This window comes from Cucurbita maxima, unplaced genomic scaffold (assembly GCF_002738345.1).
Source record: "Cucurbita maxima cultivar Rimu unplaced genomic scaffold, Cmax_1.0 Cma_Scf00034, whole genome shotgun sequence".
Classification (NCBI taxonomy): Eukaryota; Viridiplantae; Streptophyta; class Magnoliopsida; order Cucurbitales; family Cucurbitaceae; genus Cucurbita; species Cucurbita maxima.
Window position 1 is genome coordinate 2,362,994 of NW_019272050.1, and position 19,586 is coordinate 2,382,579.

The window sequence follows — 19,586 nt, forward strand, 5'->3', positions numbered from 1 at the left end:
AAAAAAAAAAAAAAAAAAAAAAAAAAAAAAGGATCAAATGAAAGGAAAGAGAATAACCCGCTACCTCTCCACAGCCAGCAAAGACAGTAGCAAGTAGCTCTTCAGTCACCTGCATTGCAATTCCATGATCCAAAAATGGATTGGTCAAAAAGGAGAAGTGCAAGGCATATAATCAAGGGAGTTTTGGAAATGGAGGTCTCTTACCTGCTGATCGATGTCTGATACATACACCGTCCTCCGGGTCATCTCATCCCTCTTCACCGCATTCATCTTATTATTCATCCTCCGTCTCCCTTGGCTAAAACCATTCTTCTTCTAAGCGAAAAGAATAAAGGAAACAAACAAGAGAAACCAAATCAATAGTAGATTCATTCAACACAAAATAGATTTCTCTAAAATCTATTGGTGCTAAAATGTGCAATCAAATAATACATAATCAAGCTGCACTTCTAGCAGGTTAACAGCACTACAAACTGAAAAAAACACTTGAATGTTCAAAAAATCCAACACCCGACCCTACAAAACCATCATGTAGTCTAAGGGTTTTTGTAGTACAGAAATCAAAGCGTTAAGTGCACGGCATTCAAAGTTTAGTAATAGTATAAATAACAGTTCGACATCTTTCAAATCATCCAAAATCCCCACATACCCTTCGATTCATATGCCCTTCGTTGTTGACAGAATTAGCTTGCAATAGAAAGTCGTTAGTATACCCAAGCCCACCAGCGCCGAAGTAACCAGACAAATTTTTACCAAGCGAAGGAGGGATAAACTCCTCAGCCATGGGATTCAATTTGGATAGTAAGTCCTCCAGATCGCTCATGTCCCTCTTAAAGTTTTCTCCTCCATCCGCTCCATTTATCACTCCGTTAGGCCTCTGATTCATCCCATACCCGGCAGCAGACTTCACCATCAGCGTCTGGGCATTAGCTTCAAACCCGTTGGGCATCTGAGGCATTTGAGGCTTGAAATTGGCTGAAGGAAGTGAAAAGGAAGCAGCGGTAGCTGGTCTCTCCTTGAGCTGTGCCTTCTTCTGTACATCGTGATCACTGCCGTTGGAATGAAAGTCGGGTTCTCCATTCATGGGGACCGTAGAATCGCTGTTGGGCTTCTGAGTCTCAACATCGTTGGGGTCATTAGAATCGGAGGAAACCATGGTATTTTCCAAAGTTTGACTTGGAGAACCGATTTTGGGTCCAACATTCTCAGGAACCGCCATGATAAGAGAAAGAGTTGTGGTGAAAAGATGGTTGTTTTGCAGTGTTATTCTGAAAATCAATTGAATCGTATGATCAGAAAGGAGAAAAAAGAAAAAGCGGGGAAAGAAGTGGGGGGTGGGTGTTACCTGAGGGGAGGGCAGGGGTTATGTATCTAACACATTTCCATTGGTAAAGGAGTGAAGGCAGCAGGAGATCGAAGTGAGGGAGCAGAAGCAAAATTGAAGAGGATCGAACAGAAAAGGAAAACCCCTGTGCGCGAATTAAGAAAAGGAAGGGGTGGTGTTGTTGCTATGAAAAAAACAAGAGAGAAAATGTTAATGGGTTGTTAGGGGGGGGGGGGGGGGGGGGNGGGGGGGGGGGGGGGGGGGGGGGGGGGGGGGGGGGGGGGGGGGGGGGGGGGGGGGGGGGGGCGATGCTTGGTAAACAGACAGAGAGGCGTAGAAGAAAGAGAGAAGGAAGGGGCGTGTGTACGTGGGCTGCTCAGAATCAGATCGTCGGATTGCGGTGGAGATGGGAGTGGCACAGCATCCCAGAAATGACCGATGAGATGAAATTCCGTCTTCCTCTTCCCCTCCCCTTTTCCCCTCGCCCTCAACATATTTGAGGGACACCCAACCAAACTTTTCAAAATTCCTAAAATGCCCATCCATGTCCTTTCCCATCACCCATGCATGAATGAACCATCACCATGCATCATGCATTTCTTTCTTTATTTCTTTATTTCTTTATTTCTTTATTTCTTTATTTCTTTATTTATTTCTTTATTTCTTGATTTCTTTATATGCAAACCAATCATTATATCTTTATCACATTTAATTTTTCCTCTTATAAATGCAAATGCCATTCACCACCCACACCCACATTTTGTTTTTACCATTTTCATCATCATTTCCTTTTATTCATATATTACCTTAAATTCAACACTTTTGTGTATAATATATCTCTCTTCAATTATAAAAATTGTTTTCACAATGGTTATAAATCTTTTAATTTTCCATTTCTGTCAAATTAATATTTTACAACATCATGTATTACTGTTATTATTATTATAAGTAATAATAAATAAATTAAAAATTAATATAATGTTGTTTTAAAATATATATAATTTAAATTTGTTTGTTTTTATAAATTAAATGAAGCAAAGTAAAATAATTAAAATATTCATTTTTATCTACACCTAAATTAATGTTTTTTTTACAAAGGAAGCTTGTCTGTCGCTAAGAAATTCAACTATTACTATTTTATGAATGAAATTCAATTATTACTCTGCTATTTCGATTTAATTTAAGAAGGAAAATATTGTCTTTATGGGTTTTTTTTTTTTTTTTTTCAATGTGTAATATTGGACAAAAAAAAAGTATAAATATTATTGTTTTGATAAAAACGATATTTGATTTGAAAATTTAAATATTGACTGTGTGTTTCCATTTGGATAAAAATTGTGGTTTTATTAAAAGTGTTTTTTTTTTTTTTTTTTGTTCAAACCTAAACCTATAAGGTTTAAAATGATTCCCTGTGAACCAAAACTGAAAATTCGTTTTTGGCGTGAAATGAGTCTAAAAATACGAGAGCCTATTGTTTAAATAAAGTTGATTTTTAAAAGATTTAAGATTTGGTTTGACCTAAATTATTTAAATTCTTTTTTTTTTCCCTTATAAGTTGAGATTTCCTGAATTTCTGGGAGATTAAAAAAAAAATAGACATTATTTCTCTTCAAAAATCAACCAAATTATTTGGCTAGTTATTTTCTTTTGTTGGTTAAACTTTAATTTTTGGAAAACTATGCTAGATGGAGCTATTTGTAGCATTTATGGTTTGATGATAATGTGAAATGACCATTAATTGTGTTAGATTGTTCTAGTGAATTTTTATTTAATTGCTATAAATTAAATGATTATATTACTATCACATATGTATTAAATTCAGCTAAAGAGAATTGAACATTTAGGGTACATGTCATTGTGGGTATGTTATATATCTCATTATTCATATGTGGGTATGTTATATATCTCATTATTCATATGATCATCATATTTAAAATGTAAATGATGAATCTTATAATAAAATTTTTCGCATAATAAAAACTTAGTTCCACTATTTGGGATTCTCCTTAACCATCATGGCTTGGTTGAATTTTAAGCCATACTCTTAGATTTAGGTATTTAGATATGAATACTTTTCAGCTTAATGAAAAATAGGTTTGACAAGGACCATATGCTTTTTTATTTTTTTTAATAATTATGAGAAAAGGGTATCATGGTCATTTTGTTTGTAACTGAACTTAGATATTTTCTTCATTAGTGGATATAATTTGCTAATTCTTATACATAAGAGACTTTATGAAAATTGTTTCTAAAATCATCTTAATTTTGGCTAAATATACCTAAATGTCATTAAATTATTTTCAATTTGGTTTTAACCTTAAAAAAATAGTGTTCGCAAACATAGAAAAAATACCCAAATGTTGAAACTATTTACAAATTTGACAAAAATTGAATCAAGACCATAATTTAATTGTAATTTTGTGTTGATTAAGTGATAGTTTGTTGTTTAGTTGCATTATTATTTTATTTTATCTTTTGTCATTGTTTAATTAGGTTAATGTGATGCATTATCCTAGTTTAAATAGACTATCATTACGAGTGAAATCTATTTGGTGCAGAAGCATATCCTTCCATCACACTTGGACACTTATAATTATGGTGTTGCTCTAGTTTTAGAAGGGAGGATGATTAACTAGTTTAAACAAAGGAGGGTAAATATTTACCATACTCAAAATTAAGAGCCCAGTAAAACTAGTTGAGATGGATGGATTAAAATCAACTTTATAATAACAAATTTTAATAAATTATTATTACAAAATAATTTTTAGAACTTTTAATGGGTTCAATTGTTTTAGAATATATACATAATCATTATAATTATTTTAATTAAATAAGTGCGGATTTAATTTTGAATTTTTGTGTCAAAAATGAGAGGCAAATATTAAATCTTCTATTCAAAGGGTGACGTGTAAATTTGTAGGTATTAGGAGTGGGGTCCGCAAATGTGGCATCCGAGAAGCTTCTAGTGGAGGCAAAGTATATTCACAAAAATTCAACTTCAATTATGTTTTCAGTCCACGTGTTTTTATTATTATGTTAATTTAGTAGTTGACTTTTTACAACTTTATTTTCAGTAGTTCACAAAAATCAAACTTCATTTAGTAAATCAAAACTTCAATTTTTTCCATTTTATTAAAACAAACGTTTGTATTAAGTAATATCAACAACATTTTTTTCCATCTTCGTTGAAGTGCATATTATATGATTAAGGTACCTTGATTTATATCATCAATTTTCGTTAGGAGATACTCCATAGTTTATAAAACGCGCCTCCCCACCATTGCCACATGGACTTGGTTTGGAAAGAAATGTGGAACCACGGTCAATTATAGAATGTTGCGTGGTGCAAAACCATATCTTAATTTGTATTGAATTATATAGAAAAGTAGTAAATTTTAATGTTATTTAACGTACGGGGGAGGGTGGGACACAAATTTCTAATAAAAGAAATTGAATATATATTTAAAAAAATGGGAATAATATAAAAATGAAAGATGTGGGGGTAGATCGGGAAGAAAAATGAATGGACTATAAATAAATTTTTGTGGAGGTTATTAAAACTTGGGGACAAGACAATGATGAGTTAGGGTGCACATGTTTGTTACTGGGATTTGTTTATTAGGAAACGTCGAAAGATGGTTAGTTTGGTTCTTCTTTCATTTTGTCTTCTCTCTTCGCATTTCGCATCTTTTTTTAATTCCCCCTAAATTCTTTTTTTATTTGCCAATATTTTTTATTTTTGGAGGAAAAATATCTTGTATTTTTTTGTCATTCGTTATATTATATGTCCAAAAAATAATTTTGAGCTTGAATGGTGACTAATAAACATGTGGATTATATATGTTAGATGATTGATATAATAAAAATGGAAGATATTAGTGTGATTGATTAGGGAAGATATTAGCGTTTAAGCATAATTAATTAAAAATGTAAGGTGATATCTAATTTTGTGGAGCCTGTTATGTGAGTTTTGCATCAAGGATTGATGTGGGGACGGAGAGGGAAGGTTGTGGCATTGGTTTAGGCAGGCAGGGCTCCACCCTCCACCCTCCACTCCAGTATTGCTCAAAATGGCTAAGCAGAGCTCATATTTTGTGGAAAAGGATTCCACAAACGTAATTACTCCCCAGCCCCAATTAATACCTTATTTCTTATGTATAATGTAATAATGTAGCTCCATCCCCAAACATCCTTTTACTAATTTCTATAATTTACTTATTTAAGAAAATTTATAACTCAAAACAATTCAAAATATACAAACGGCCCAATAGATTTACGTTGGTCCACTGAAGCCCAACTCTGTCAGATGAACGCGGTCCGATATCGATGGAGCATCAAAAACCCTATTTCCCCTTCCCCCCGATATATAGCATAGTTCAGTGAGGGGTGTGGCGATCGCCGTACGCGCATTTGGCTTCTGAGTAGTACTCTACCGGTATGTCGCTCCTCCAAGATCTCCGTTTATTAATCTCGCGCTTCTCACTCAATCGTTTCCGACTGCCTTCTTTCTCACCTCTGCTTCTTTAATTTATAGGTCCTCGTTGCATATCAAGCGCTACGCTAACCATGTCTACCAGTGAGCTTGTTTGTGCCTACGCCGCCCTGGCTCTTCACGATGATGGAATTGCAATCACTGTACCAACCACTTTCTTTATCTCTCTCTCATTTTTCTTTTTTTTGAATGATCGATGCCTTATTAGTCCGAGTATTTTTATTTATTTTTTTATTTTTTTTTGAATCTAGGCGGACAAGATTGCAGCCGTAGTGGCAGCTGCAGGGCTCTGTGTGGAATCCTACTGGCCTAGCCTGTTTGCTAAGTTGGCGGAGAAGAGGGATATTGGGGACCTTCTTCTGAACGTTGGCTGTGGGGGCGGCGCTGCGGCTGCTGTGTCTGTAGCTGCTCCTGCTGGTGGTGCTGCGTCTGCTGCCGCTCCTGCCGTTGAGGAAAAGGAGGTATGCTGATGAATCTTTTTTCTACTCTTTCTTACAATTTAGCTATATCTTTGATAAGTTTCTTTCATACGTTTACAACATACGATCATTTCAACTGTTCATGGACTCTCTCGGATGTAATAATTATGTAGGGAACCTTCCATAGACGCGTTTATAAACTCCGGTTATCAGTATTAACCCGTTAATCAAATATGCTGCTTCTCCTCTGGTAGCTCTAACTGACCCACGTTTTGTATGTTGGTATGACTAATACTGGTTTGTCATGACAATACAATGGTCAAATTATGCTAATTAAAATGTTTACCTTTTCATAATTAACCCATTAGATGATTATAGCTATCCCTCGTTGAACTTGTATTGACAGCATAGTTTGTACCTAGCAAATTTTAATGACCATCGTCGTTGACATGGTAGTCGCCTGGAATGAATCTTATCTGTCTTTCCCCTTTCGATATCTGTTCATTCTTAAGCGTATTGTGCAGGAGGAGCCGAAGGAAGAGAGTGATGACGACATGGGATTCAGCTTATTCGATTAGAAGGCCCTTTTGTTGCGTTGTTGCATTGCATTAGGACGTTTTTGGGTGGTAGCCTTGTTGGATTTATCTTTATTTTTCTCTGTTCAATCGTCTCAAGTTTTTTTGTAGTGAGTTTGTAGTTCTCTTTTTCATTTAATTTACAATGGTAATTGGTCTTTTCAACTTCTGTCTGATTACTAAAACAATGAAATGAGATGAAAGCCAACCCGTACTTCTTGGATTGATAATTAACTAGGCATTGTAACTCTTGGACGTGGGTGAGTAAAACAATCGTAAACATTTGTAGTTTTGCTTGGGACAAATGGTGGTGAATCGATTATTGATTTTTTTTATATTTTTTTTTTTGTCTAGCAATGATGATAGTTAATCACAATGTGAAGAAATTTTAGATTAAGCAATTGTTGTAAAGGTGTTTGAAATTTAACTCCAAAATGTGATACTAATGTAAATGAAGAATACATAAGTAACTAAGTAGTAGAAGAGTAGGATTTTGTCATAACCATCCAGGGTAGAAGGAGAAAGGATGGACAAAAACAATTAAAACGAGGAAAATAACATGAAGAAACACACCTTCATTATTGTAAAGGCTATTGGCATATAAAAATTGATTGTCTTGATACTAACTTGAAACAAAGTGATTTAGGATTAGTTGATAGCATACTTGATATGCAGAAGTTAAACATAGGTCTTTCCTTTCCTTTGAGGCAAAACTTAAGTTAAAGTAGAGGGAGGTTGATGAGGTACGAGGCATGCATGCGAGTTGAGAGGTAGATTGAAGGTTGACGAAGGCTCTTCCCAACTACTTGCCCATCTAACCCTCCTTCCTTCTAACTTCCTCTCTCTCCCCCTTCATTCTTCTTCTCTGCCTAACATCATCCTATTAACTTTACTTTGTAACCGTAGAAAAAGGAGCAGAGAAGTGTTTCTACTTTCGTAGTTTATTAATACAAAAAAAATATTATATATGCGTCAGATTAAGTTGTACTAAATCCTTTATTTTTTTATTATATCATGCTTTGTTTGATTATAATTAGAATGATTATCACTACACAAAAGGATCTATAATTATTTCCATTATATAAACAAAACAAAAAAATTAAAAAAAAAAAACTGGTTAAAGTATGTAATATTCAGGGATATTTCTTCCACCCCACACACTTAGTGTAATATTCAGGGATATTTCTTCCACCCCACACACTTAGAATTCAAAAGCCGTTTATATTTGTTCAAGGAATGATGGGGAACGAGGATATTTCAATTAAAAAAAGAAGAAGAAAAATAGCAATTATTAGCTGAAAAGATTCGTTTTTTTTTTAAAATTTGAGTGTGCCTTTTCTTATCTGTTTGTGTTATGAATTAGTAAAGAGAGGATTGGCGACCTGAATTGTGATTTGGGCGGAAAATCTGCACGACGACCATTGACTCCTAGAGTACAAGTGGGGTCCACTCTAATCATGGACTATTTATTTATTTAAATTTCTCAAATCGCAGCCATTCAAAATTAGCCTTATTTTTAATATCTTGCTTTTGACGTCATCATGACAGCGGCGATGTCGTAAGCAGCCTTATCATCCAATGGCCAAGAGTTCATCGCGCTATCTTCGATGTACTATCTAATACTTTTCTTTTTCATTTTGGTTTATCCGTCCCACGTTGTAAAATTGATTCTTTTGCCCAAATAATAAACTTATGGCCACAAAAGATGTTATTGATTGATTTGAAAACCAAAAGGCAGAAAGGCAGAGGAGGAAGGTTATGTGTGGAGTTTGAAACTAAAGAGTCTTGAGAAATTCCATGATGTATGTGTTGAAAGCACAAGAGTGGACCTTGAAGCCTTGAAATCCAGCAGCCTTGGCCAAGGCGTGGAACTCCTGCTCGGTCCTTTCTTTGCCTCCAGGGTTGTGAGCCAGCATTATGACATCGATGTGAATCACTCCCTTGGTGGCAAGGCTGCTGTCTGGTGCAACCGGAAGAATGCATTCTGCCACGATCACCTTCCCATGCTCCGGCAGAGAATCGTGGCAATTCTTCAACAATTTCAGGCAGTGCTGGTCGCTCCAATCGTGACAGATCCACTGCAAACCCCACATTACATCAGACCAAATACATACATACAATACAGAGTCGGTATAGGTATGGGTGTATGTGTTCTAAATTCAGTTACTTTACCTTCATGAAAATAGCATCCCCCTTTGGCACGCTCACAAACATGTCTCCCCCAACATGTTGGACGCCTGCAGCAGCCATTTCAATGAAGAAGCAATTGAGAATTCGGATGCATATTTATTAAATTCCCAGTTCCGAAACAGAGGTTACCTGGGTAGGCAGGGGCGTCCTGAATGACATGAGGGAGGTCGAAGTTGATGCCCCTAATAGAAGGGTACTTGGAGACTATCATGTTGAGAACAGCTCCGGTCCCACCGCCCACATCCACCACTGAATTAAGGCCTTCGAAGCCTTTGTAGGTCTCTAGAATCTTCTTCATGGTAATGGTGGAATGGTCGGACATTCCCCTGTTGAACACCCTGTTGAATCTCGGATCTGTTCCATGATATTCGAACGCCGTCATTCCGTATGCTTTGTTGAATGGAATTCCTCCTTCCAGTACCGCATCTTTCAAATGGTACCTTCATTCCCAAAACATACAAATAAAGTCATGGTTCCTTAAAAATAAAATTATTAAAATTATTCCCAAAACATTTTGGAGCAGGGTAGCAGAGGAGCTAAGCTCTGATCTGACTTCCACATCTAATTGTCTAAAAAGAGTTAATTTTGAATCATTAATTATGCATACACTTGGTTAGATTTATTATTTGTAATTTGAATCTGAAGCAGAGGAAGGATGGAAAGGTGGGTAATTACCAGCTCTCCATGAGGACCTTGTCCTGGTTCATGAGACACAGGGGAGCGATGGAGACGCCGTCTTGATTCTTGACCAAGAACTTGGCTACAGGGGCGAGGCCGTAGAGCCTCTGGAGTGAGCCATCGGGGAGAGTATTGAGGGAGTAAGTGAGGATGGAGTAGGAGGCCAGCAACCGGAGCATGCGGTCTAGAACCACACCCGCCTCAGGGTTTGGGGTTTTGGCCCCAGAGAAGGAGAGGTGAGAGGCAATTTGTGAGGGGGACAACAAAGCCCCCTCCCCTGCCGCCCCAATGATCTCCAGCACGTCTAGCTCGATGGCGGCCTTCAGCACCATTGGAAGAACCGAGGCGCTCGCCAACTGCATGGCGAACAGCTGTGCTTCTTCATCGCTCACTCGGGTGGTGGGGGTGATCTGGACCTCACAACCTTTCCCCGAGGACCCCATTCTTTTCTATTTCTTTCTCCCTGGACTTTGGTTTGCTTAAAGAATGGTATGCAATTACAACCCATACATTCCCGTGGTGAGTGTGGTTTTATAGTGACTTCAACTTTCTTTCACATCCTCCACCAACCGCACTCACGCCCCTCCCTCACCTTACTCACCTCACTCACTTACACTTGTCTTGTTTTGGTTGGAGCCATCCCAATACAGATACCAAATATCAAACGGGGTTGGTAAATGGGTCCACTGCAGTTGACCTCCAATCTTATTGAGCTGCCTTCTAATTTTCTTATCTACCTTTCATTTCTTCGTTTTTCTCTTCAATTACACAATTCCACCAAACTTTACCCCAAAATCCAAACTTTATTCCACACGCTTCCCACCTTTTCACCCACTTATCTTGTTGCACAATAAACTTCATTGCAACACGGTAAAGTGTCAACCAAATATATCATAACAATCAAAATACAAACAAAAGAAAATACCATTTTCAAAGGAAGATCCTTTACATGCTCGTGACATACGAATATAACATTGGATAGCTTGCTTAGGCCTAAGGGTTTAGAGGTGGTAGAGAGCTCACACCATGCCTCTCCTATAATACATTGAGGCATTTTCAATCCTTCTCGAGTAGACATTATTTTAGCGAGTAGATAGAGGGTCTCGTGCATAGTCCGTCAAGTATTCGTTTGACACCAAATTTGATGAGCTTTTATCTTTTTATATCGACAGACCTAATTCTCGAGCCACATGCTAAAACTCATATCGAAACTCCGACTTCTGAAGTTATGGCACGAGACCCTACCTAGTTCTCTTCGAGCTTGTCTGCGACACTTGTGTCGCCTCATTCTCTCGAGTTTTGTGTATACCTCGATTTAGCTTCAATGCACACTCTTAGTGTGTCGGATGATGCAAATGATCGTTTTGAAAAAAATGGTAGTAGAGAGTAGATGGGGAGAAGGTCGTTTGAGAGGTGAGTGAACGAGAATTAGTGAGCTATATAAATTTATATAGTTTAACTCCATCAATCAGTGGTTGGTGTGCGTGACTACATTTTGCTCTTAGGTTTGGTACGGTGGGCTGGCTGTTTACCATCCTCACCTCATCAGCGTACCTGTATCAGCAAAAACAAATCCTCACCTAATTAGAGTTTGTCCAATCTTCTTCTTTGTTAAATTTCCTGATCTTCTTTATTAAAGAATAGAACTCCACTTCATTTTTCTCAAAATATAAAGACAGAAGAACATGCAGTGGTAATCGTAGTTGCACAAAGTAATTACAAACAAGATATCTATTATGAACAAACAAGATATGTATTATGATCGATGGTAGTTGAGGATGGCAGAGAATCTGAGTGAGTTAAACAGCCTCACCAGAAGTTGATTCAACACAAATAAAAACGTTATGATACACTGAGAGAAGGATCATTAGAACTCTATACACATTCAATCGCACCAGAGAACATGTTCCCAGTCTGATGAGGACCCATTAGAACAACCAGCAGGAAGCTTGCCCTCAAAATGGCTTCTACTATCCTTCCCAGCTTCAGGCCACAAGAAAGGTTCCATTTTTACTTTGTTTTCAACAGATGTCCAATACTCCTGTAAGTTTTCTCCTGCAGGGGTTGGGCTTATGTTGTTTCCCCGACTCCTTAGGACATCTAGTCTGCCCACTACTGAACCATCTAAATCATCAACTTCATTTTTGTTATCTGCAATGGGGTGATGTATCATCGAGATGACACCTTCAGGTGCCGCCTTCTCAATCTCACTGCAATGGGAACTTGTAACTTTCTGCACCTTTCCCACATTCAAAGAACTTACGTGCTCGTCTCGAGATTTCAGAATTTGAAATCTTGACATAACATCGTCTATATGACTGGTCCTGGTCAAGATGAGGGAAGTCGACTGAGGAGCTGGCCCAGAATCATTCCCCTTGACCTTTGAAGAGGGGAAGGAAGAATCCATGTCTTTCACATGTGGGCCTGCAGTTTGTTCCTTCTCAAGTGCGGATTTTTCAACCATGCCTTGTTTAACTGAAACCTCAAAATCAGATAGTGTTCCCAAATTTTCGGCATCCCTAAGCTTTGCTTCATCGTCTCGGTGTTTGAGAATATTGAATCTAGTAATCACGTCATCTGATGCATGACTTCTGACACTCACAGTAGGGGAAGTTTGGACGGAAACAAATGAGGTAGAACCAACTTTAGTCTTAGATGCCACTTCCGCAATGGTGTTTGAACCAGGAGATGCACCAGAAACGAATAGTTGGTCGTGATTTTTGGCATGCTCTAAGGCATAAAAATTAGCTCATAAATAAATAAATCTAAGGAGAACATTGACTCAACACACCAAACTAAATACAATATGATTAAAACTTACCTTTCACTTTTGGTGATTCATGTTTCTCCATTTCTGACTTTGCACTACTAAAACGAGCTCTTAAATTGGAGGCACATAACGCAGCTTCTGCTTGAAGCCATAGATTCTTGTACAAGAGAGTTTGAGGATGTTCTTCATCGTCATGAAAATTCTCACTCAGAACCTTCTTAAGAGCCTAAAATATGATAACGGCATAAGCTGATAAGTGATCATTCATTATATGTTCCACTCAACAGATGAAAAGATGTAACTTCTTTTCCTAATAGATACCTTGGTCATGCTATCTTCTTTCATCAAGTCAATCCCATTCCTAAGACGATGAGAGCTAGCAGCTTCTTTGTCTTTCTTGACAGATAATATGTATCGATTCGTTTCCTCGACACCATTTCGATCATTTGATAGACACTCCAAATTTTCACCTTCAATCTTTGTCATCTGGGACTGGGACTTGAGCACTCCCAAATCCTGGAAATGCTGACGAACAAATATATTACATAATCACAGGAATTATAATTTGCATTCTCACAATGCAGTGAGAACTTCTAAGCCTTGAGTAGATTTGAGTAGAATTAACATACCGCATGAAGCTGATGAAACTGCTCAAGGCTTTGTGAAGTCCTTTGCTCAGGTGAGAGAGAACCTTGTGATCCAACACTATTTATACACACATCAAGGTTATTCATCACAGTCTCGAGGGACATGACGTCTTTTTGGTGTAATGCATCCAAACCATTTGAACAATGTGCAAGGAGCAACCCTGATAGACTATGCAATGTATCAACCAAAATCCTGATATCAACTTTTGAAGTTGATTCTCCATGAAATGCCTTCACCAGCTCAGAAGGCAAATTCTGGACATGTTCTGCAGCATCAAACGACAAATGATTTAAACCATTTCCAGAAGAGTTGTCGCTATTTAATCTTGCATCTGCATGCTTTTCCGTACAACTTGTACGTCCAATCCTTTTTCCAGACACTAAATTATGCTTATATTTATTTTGTGGTATGGAACAGGAAGAATAGAAGTCACCACCATCTCCAAATGCTTCATAGACGCTACTGGTAGCTGGATGGAAGCAACCCATTTTTGAACAAAATTCTCCTGCTTTAACAGAATTGCTACTTTTCTGTTCTGCAGGCAAGGAGGAACCAATAACTGAAGGCATCTTTGGAGAAGACGTTGCACCTTTTTCCAGAATGCTGCCTATCGTGCTTTCATTTGGTTCATGAACTATGACTTTCACAGTATCCTCAGCAGTAGACGGGGGTACTTGAGACAATGACAGATTCACACTGTTGTAAACTTCCAACATCTTCGTACGACTCGGTGTAACAATCTCAAATGCTTGAAAAGGAGAAATCTGATTAATTGGAACTCCTTTCCAGCAAGGTGAGTCTACTGCTGCAAGGTTGTATTGATCAAAACTTTCAGAGGAACTCTCAGTTGTTGTGGCAGTTTCAATTCCTTTAGGGTCCAAACTAAAATGAGGACTGGCATCGGGAATATGAAGTCTCATTCCAGCCTTCAATCTACGATCTGGCGAATCCTTAGCAGAATGTATATTGTTTCGCAAGTCATGAATTTTGGTTGATGAGGGTTCAGTAATTACGGGATCGTTTTTATCTATACATGTATCATAATTCTCTGCACTGACGAATTCCTTGCTCTCAGAGTTAACTGGAAGAAGCTCCTTTAGATTTGAAAGGTTGTTACCACCTTGTTTTGCTTCAAAGGAATCATAGCCATAATCTGAAACATGACATGAGCCGACATTCCAGGCAAAAGAATCAGTGCTGACAACAGATGGTCTGATGGAAAAAGTAGCGGGAGAATTGACAATTGATGCAGTCACGTTCAGTCTAGAATCTTGCTCTCTCGAGATTTCCAGATATGGAGGCTTTTTCAGAAATGGAGAGTTTTGAGAACTTGAGGCTGGATTGGAAGGTGGTGTCCTAGTCTTAGGATGACATCCTGGAAATGCAGAATGAGCATCCATGTTAGAAATTCTCTCAATGTTAAGGTTTCGCTCCGAAAACAATTCCTCATTTGGATATTCTCTTACAAATTCGTTGCATTTATTAAGATCAAGCACATCAACAGAATGTGAAGCCTCTTCAGTTGATCTCTCAGAAGCTGAAGATCCGCGAGAGAAGTCGGTGCACGGGGGCCCTTCGAATGTAACAACGTGCGAGTTTGATAGCCAATCATAACTTGGTTGATCAACAATGACCGTAGGACCAGCTTTGTTAGATGAAGTTGCGGCATAAGAAGGATAATAGGGTTTTGGTTTGCCCATACTAGTTGTTACTCCATCAGAGGATCCGTGGTATGAGGAGAGGTCAGTTGAAGTGATTGTAAGACGACCCAAAAGAGGTCCATGGTTATGAGAAGGGTCCATCATAGCCTGCGACCTGGGGAATCCAGAGCCAGTAGAGAAGGGCAACCAATCAAATTCAGAGGAGAAGAAGTCATGGGCTGAGGTTTTGGAGGTGGAAGGGAGCCAATTGTGTTGCAAAGGGTTGAGGGGAACCCCACCCCCAACCCCAAATTCAGGTTCAGGTTCAGTGATATCCACAAGTGGGGTTGATAAAGGTTTAGTAACCGAACGATCAAGAGTAAAGGGCGGCGCCAAAGGTGATAAATTGGAGAAAGATGATGAAGATCCTCCATTACCAACACCAAAAGGGGCAAAACCCATGTTCGTATTGCAGGAGACAATGAAGGTAATGGATGAAATGGACAAGTTTTAAGAAAAAAAGCAATGAAAAGAGGGCAGAACAAGATTCAAGATTCGTAAGATATGCAGAATTAGAAAGAAGGGTATAAGGAAGAAGATTAACCAGAATAGTGAAACGGAGCAGGAGGTGGTGCCGCAGTCGTCTACTCTTCCACCTTGTGATGTAGAGAGTAGGTACTTAATTCCCTTCTCCCATTCAGATTTACATCTAACTCTCCATCTCCTCCCTTTTAACCCCTATTCCCACTTACATTCTCTTTCCTTTCGTAATAATGATATTCTCATTCTGAATCAATTTTGGGTTTCTTGTTTCTTCCTTTTCCTAATAATGTATGCATTTCTCTCTTCTAAGCTTTTATGTTTACACCACAAATCATAAATGATACCATTTTAATAAATATCCAAAAATTGGAATCATGCCTATAAAAATTCATTCACCTTTCACACGTTCTACTAATAAATTCACAAATATTCATCAAAACTATTAAAAAGAATGAATCAAATTCATTACTTTAACATTTTCAACTCTAAAATTGATTTTTTTTTTTTATCACAATTCAAAGATGAGGCTTATTGAATATGCAATGAAAGCATGTAAAAAGAGTGAGTAATGAAAAATTTAGCAATTAAGGAGAAGAATTCCAATAATAATAATAATAATAAACAATGGTTTAAGTAGTGTATGAATTTTATAAAAAAAAGTTCGTTGGGTACAAATGTATGGTGGAGCTATGTGTCACAATCTGCAATATGATTGTGACTCGAGTAAGTCATCGAGGACGATGACTAAGTTAAGTGGAGGAGAATGTCACAACCATAGTATGAAGAGAGTAGGTTGTGACCCTCACGCCATGACAAGTAAAGGGGCGTCCCTCAAGAGACGCCCCATCCGGCCATATGCGGGCCAACATAGAAGAATGCCATGATGCGATCGAGGAGGACGATGCATCATCCAACACACCACCACGCAAAGTGGGTATTGAAGATATATGTTGAGACATAAGCATAACAGAGACATCGGCATAGACATGAAGGACAAGATAGGCTTGTTGAAGGGCCAGGTAGGGCCCCGAGCCTTAACCTCAAAAAACTCAGGGTTTCGGAAGGAATTTGGACATGCGGTTCGGGATTTAAGTCCGTCCATATGAAATATGAATGCTCGCCAAGTTTGGTGTCAATCGGACATTGGACGGACAATGCACGACATCGTATGACACCTCACCAAAATCATGTCTACACCTGGTAGAATGAAAATGGCTCAAAATGTACTATAGGGGTACCATGGTGTTAGCTCTCCACCACCCCTGGGCCCTGTGGCCTAAGTGAGCACCCTGTGGCACATACGTGTGTCATAGTGTGGGCGAGCATGTCGAGACGAGTGTCTCGGGTGACTTCCTTTGAAATGGGTTTTTGAAGGACAGTACCGGACGGCACGGGTGTGCCGGTATTGCGCCCTAGCCCGCGTGTTGGAGGTTGCTACATACACCCGCTATCCGGGACGGTATCCGTAAATGACTCGGCATGGGCACGGGAGGGCCTATGCCTCGATAGAACCCAAATGGATGGATGTTCGGGAAGTCCCGATGAGATGAATGACACGCGAGCCCATTCTCGATGGCATGACCGAATGAGTTATGATGGCCGACGACATCCCGAGACTCGGGATGGCGCCAAGACATATGGACCCTATCGATGGGGATCGAGATGACAAGATGAGATGCAACATTATATTGAGAGACCTTGGCCCGAGTAGAGGCAAGGTCGACCCGAATGAGTTGGTCTAGCGTACAGGCAAGTCGGATGTGTCGCAGATGATTGAACATACATGCACAGGCGGCGTATGTGGTTGAACAAGCTTGGATTCCGCACAAGCGATGTTCGATTAGCGAAGACAAACCTCGCCTAAGGTCCGACGAAGCCACAAAGCCGGGGCGAAAAATACATATGGGGCTTAATTCCCCTTAAGGTTAGTCGTGAGCGTGTATAGATCACGACGCCGCAAGGTCAAGAAGGAAGGACCGTGACACTATGCATGTCATTGACTCTTAGATCTCCTTTTTGGCACTAGGAGTCTCGAACGCTCTCCTAACTTGATTCGTGGCATCACTCACTTGTAAACTTGTAAAAAAGAATAGAAATGGATGAGTATAAGAATAGTCACTAATCAACCAAATTGGCTCTTTTCGCATTCTTATCTTGGTAAGTATCCACGACCCTATCTCTAGGTTCTAGGGAGTGCGAACTGGATTCCAACTCTTTCTTTTGTACAACTTAGGTAGCTTGCCCATCTTATGCCGTGATGATCCGTGTCTTGCGATGAGACGCAACTTCATGAGTAAAACTGATGGAGAATATGGCAGGATCTGAATCAATATCGCTCTCTGAACATCATTCATGGAGGTTAGCTGACAACCCTCCCGCATAACCATACTACCACTAAATTCGGGGGGCTGCGATCCCTTGTGTGCCGATTAGTGACTAGGTCATCCTACGTGGTCCCATGGTCCCCCGCTCAGGGACAGGTTTCTACGGCTCAAAGGTCTTGTTTAGGAGACCCTATCACCACTAGTTCGAGGCACGAATCACATTACCCTGTCCAGCTCAGCCTAGCTCGACGATCTCAGTATTGGAGTTCAGTCTCGAGGGTACAATATCGAAGCAAAGAGGGAAATGGAGGTTTAGGTGACATTATTCACCCTGCTCAAGTCTAGCGAGCTACCTTGGTTGTCTATAGTTACCATGGCATCCTACTAGGTTTTCTAGGGTGGATCTTGGTAACTTAGACATGGATCCACTCATCTCTAGGATTATCGCCTAAGATCTCTCAAACCTGTCGTGGTCTGGAGTACTGGAGTCTAGGCCCGCTGGTCAGCCTTTCGCGACCCTAAATGCACAGTCTCTTGGAGGTATCCTGTTACAGGTCTTTCTCTAGCCTACTTAGTCTCAAGCGCCCTAGGTTCGTCATTTCTTCCTATTCTCAACAAGAAAGATAACACAAGTAATCACACATCAACAAGATTCCATTTCACAAAATTTCTTTCCTCCTTTCACGTACATTCAATACCATAATCTCAGCCTAAAGTAAATTTCATAACCAAATGTTACATAACCAAGATAACCGATAGTGATTGGTTAGGTGATAGTAGCCAAATTAGCATCAACGATAATTGAATTTAGAATAGCAGGGGTAATCAAAGAAACATAATTGTGTGCATCTGGTGATGTGAAGCAGAAGTAGAAGAAGAAGAAGAAGAAGATGATGTAGAAATAAAGGATTGGTGGAAGTGTGTGGAGTAGTCATTCATGTTGAGATTGATGATTAGAGAATCCAAAGACCATGGAGTGAAAAGATAGATGGATACATATATTATGTACAAAAGTTAGGAAACAGTAGGAGCCCCAAAGATACGCAAGGAATATGATCTTGTAGTGGTGAAAACCTTCTTGCAGGCTAATTTGAAACTGAGGGAACGAAGCTTGTTAACACCAAAAGAAGGCCTTCTTGAGTTTAGACCTTCTTCTTCTGCTTGTGGATCATTATTATTATTATTATTATTATTATCATCATCATCCTTGTTCCAAAAACGAGCTGCTTTTCTCTTGCTTCTCACAGTGCTCAACACTTGGTTTTTGTTGCATATTCCCCACACCGTCACTTTCTGCTCGTCATAATCTACGTTAACTGAATATATCCCTGCAATCATACCATGCATGTTGTTAGTGTGAGATTTTGGAGAATATATAGATGGGTGTTCTACTTAAAATCAAAATAAGACCTTTGAGATGGGAGAGAGCCTTGTGGATTTTGTTGGCGCAACCATGAGAATAAAGGGGAACCATCATCTCCACCAGCTGCGGCTCCACATGAAATGGGGTGTGAGCCGGAACTATTTGCAAATTAGCCATGCACTCACTCAGATTAAGGTTGGTTTTTATAGGCCATATTGGAAAGGGTATTCCCCCATGGGAACGTTTTTGTTATCCGTTTCTTTTGAAGCCTTTTGTGCATTGGGGAAAGTGGTGGGTCAGCTTTAGTTCATATATATTAAGTAGGATGAGAGGCATGCATTATTCCGTTGAAGTGAGTCGGAGGAGTGGAAATCAGCGTCACCCTCTGCCTTTATAATCAACCTTATTGCTTTCAATGGCCCATTTTCCTAACATGATTCATGCTTCAGAAGAAGGGCCCATCCACGTGAGAACCAATACCAATACCAATTACCAATACACATTAGTATTAAAGCGCAGTGAGTGACGAGGAGGGTTTGTTTTCTTTGTTCCTAACTATATTTTAATTTTTAACAACTTCCAACACATTGTTCGCCTAATACTCTACTCCCCAAAACCTT

General features: G+C 39.1%; 5 protein-coding genes across 10 annotated transcripts in view; 1 reads left to right on the forward strand and 4 right to left on the reverse strand.

Annotated features, from left to right (window-relative positions):
* The window catches only part of LOC111467705 (polyadenylate-binding protein-interacting protein 12-like), a 4,206-nt gene extending 2,399 nt beyond the window's left edge, over positions 1-1,807 (reverse strand). Inside the window, exons 1-5 of one of the 4 annotated variants that reach the window (XM_023112707.1) lie at positions 1,692-1,807; positions 1,346-1,469; positions 650-1,268; positions 205-315; positions 65-109 (exon numbers count right to left, since the gene is read on the reverse strand). In XM_023112707.1, the coding sequence (XP_022968475.1) occupies positions 65-109; positions 205-315; positions 650-1,219 (726 nt within the window). In that variant the 5' untranslated portion in view covers positions 1,220-1,268; positions 1,346-1,469; positions 1,692-1,807. Of the gene's footprint in view, positions 1-64; positions 110-204; positions 316-649; positions 1,269-1,345; positions 1,557-1,691 lie in introns of those variants that run through there. The other 3 variants (XM_023112708.1, XM_023112709.1, XM_023112706.1) reach the window with 3 other exon arrangements.
* Positions 1,808-5,620: 3,813 nt separating this feature from the next.
* Positions 5,621-7,092, forward strand: LOC111467766 (60S acidic ribosomal protein P1-like). The gene is made up of 4 exons (XM_023112825.1): positions 5,621-5,759; positions 5,859-5,959; positions 6,068-6,277; positions 6,760-7,092. The coding sequence occupies exons 2-4, from the start codon at positions 5,891-5,893 to the stop codon at positions 6,811-6,813; spliced, it is 333 nt and encodes a 110-aa protein (XP_022968593.1). The 5' UTR covers positions 5,621-5,759; positions 5,859-5,890; the 3' UTR covers positions 6,814-7,092.
* Positions 7,093-8,423: 1,331 nt separating this feature from the next.
* On the reverse strand, positions 8,424-10,192 carry LOC111467633 (caffeic acid 3-O-methyltransferase). The gene is made up of 4 exons (XM_023112602.1): positions 9,676-10,192; positions 9,130-9,440; positions 8,983-9,047; positions 8,424-8,888 (listed from the first exon to the last, which is right to left on the reverse strand). Exons 1-4 carry the CDS (start codon positions 10,119-10,121, stop codon positions 8,586-8,588), a joined length of 1,125 nt encoding a protein of 374 aa, XP_022968370.1. The 5' UTR covers positions 10,122-10,192; the 3' UTR covers positions 8,424-8,585.
* A 1,202-nt stretch (positions 10,193-11,394) lies between these two features.
* LOC111467537 lies at positions 11,395-15,527 on the reverse strand. Of its 3 annotated transcripts, XM_023112474.1 has the most exons (5): positions 14,256-15,527; positions 13,078-14,177; positions 12,770-12,973; positions 12,500-12,674; positions 11,395-12,408 (listed from the first exon to the last, which is right to left on the reverse strand). In XM_023112474.1, exons 1-5 carry the CDS (start codon positions 15,196-15,198, stop codon positions 11,564-11,566), a joined length of 3,267 nt encoding a protein of 1,088 aa, XP_022968242.1. In that variant the 5' UTR covers positions 15,199-15,527; the 3' UTR covers positions 11,395-11,563. The 3 variants fall into 3 exon arrangements, with proteins under 3 accessions (XP_022968242.1, XP_022968240.1, XP_022968241.1); XM_023112472.1 differs by having other exon boundaries at positions 13,078-15,527; XM_023112473.1 differs by having other exon boundaries at positions 12,770-12,964; positions 13,078-15,526.
* Positions 15,528-18,517: 2,990 nt separating this feature from the next.
* Positions 18,518-19,194, reverse strand: LOC111467638 (heavy metal-associated isoprenylated plant protein 28). The gene is made up of 2 exons (XM_023112605.1): positions 19,014-19,194; positions 18,518-18,931 (listed from the first exon to the last, which is right to left on the reverse strand). The coding sequence occupies exons 1-2, from the start codon at positions 19,141-19,143 to the stop codon at positions 18,618-18,620; spliced, it is 444 nt and encodes a 147-aa protein (XP_022968373.1). The 5' UTR covers positions 19,144-19,194; the 3' UTR covers positions 18,518-18,617.
* Between the last annotated feature and the right edge of the window lie 392 nt (positions 19,195-19,586).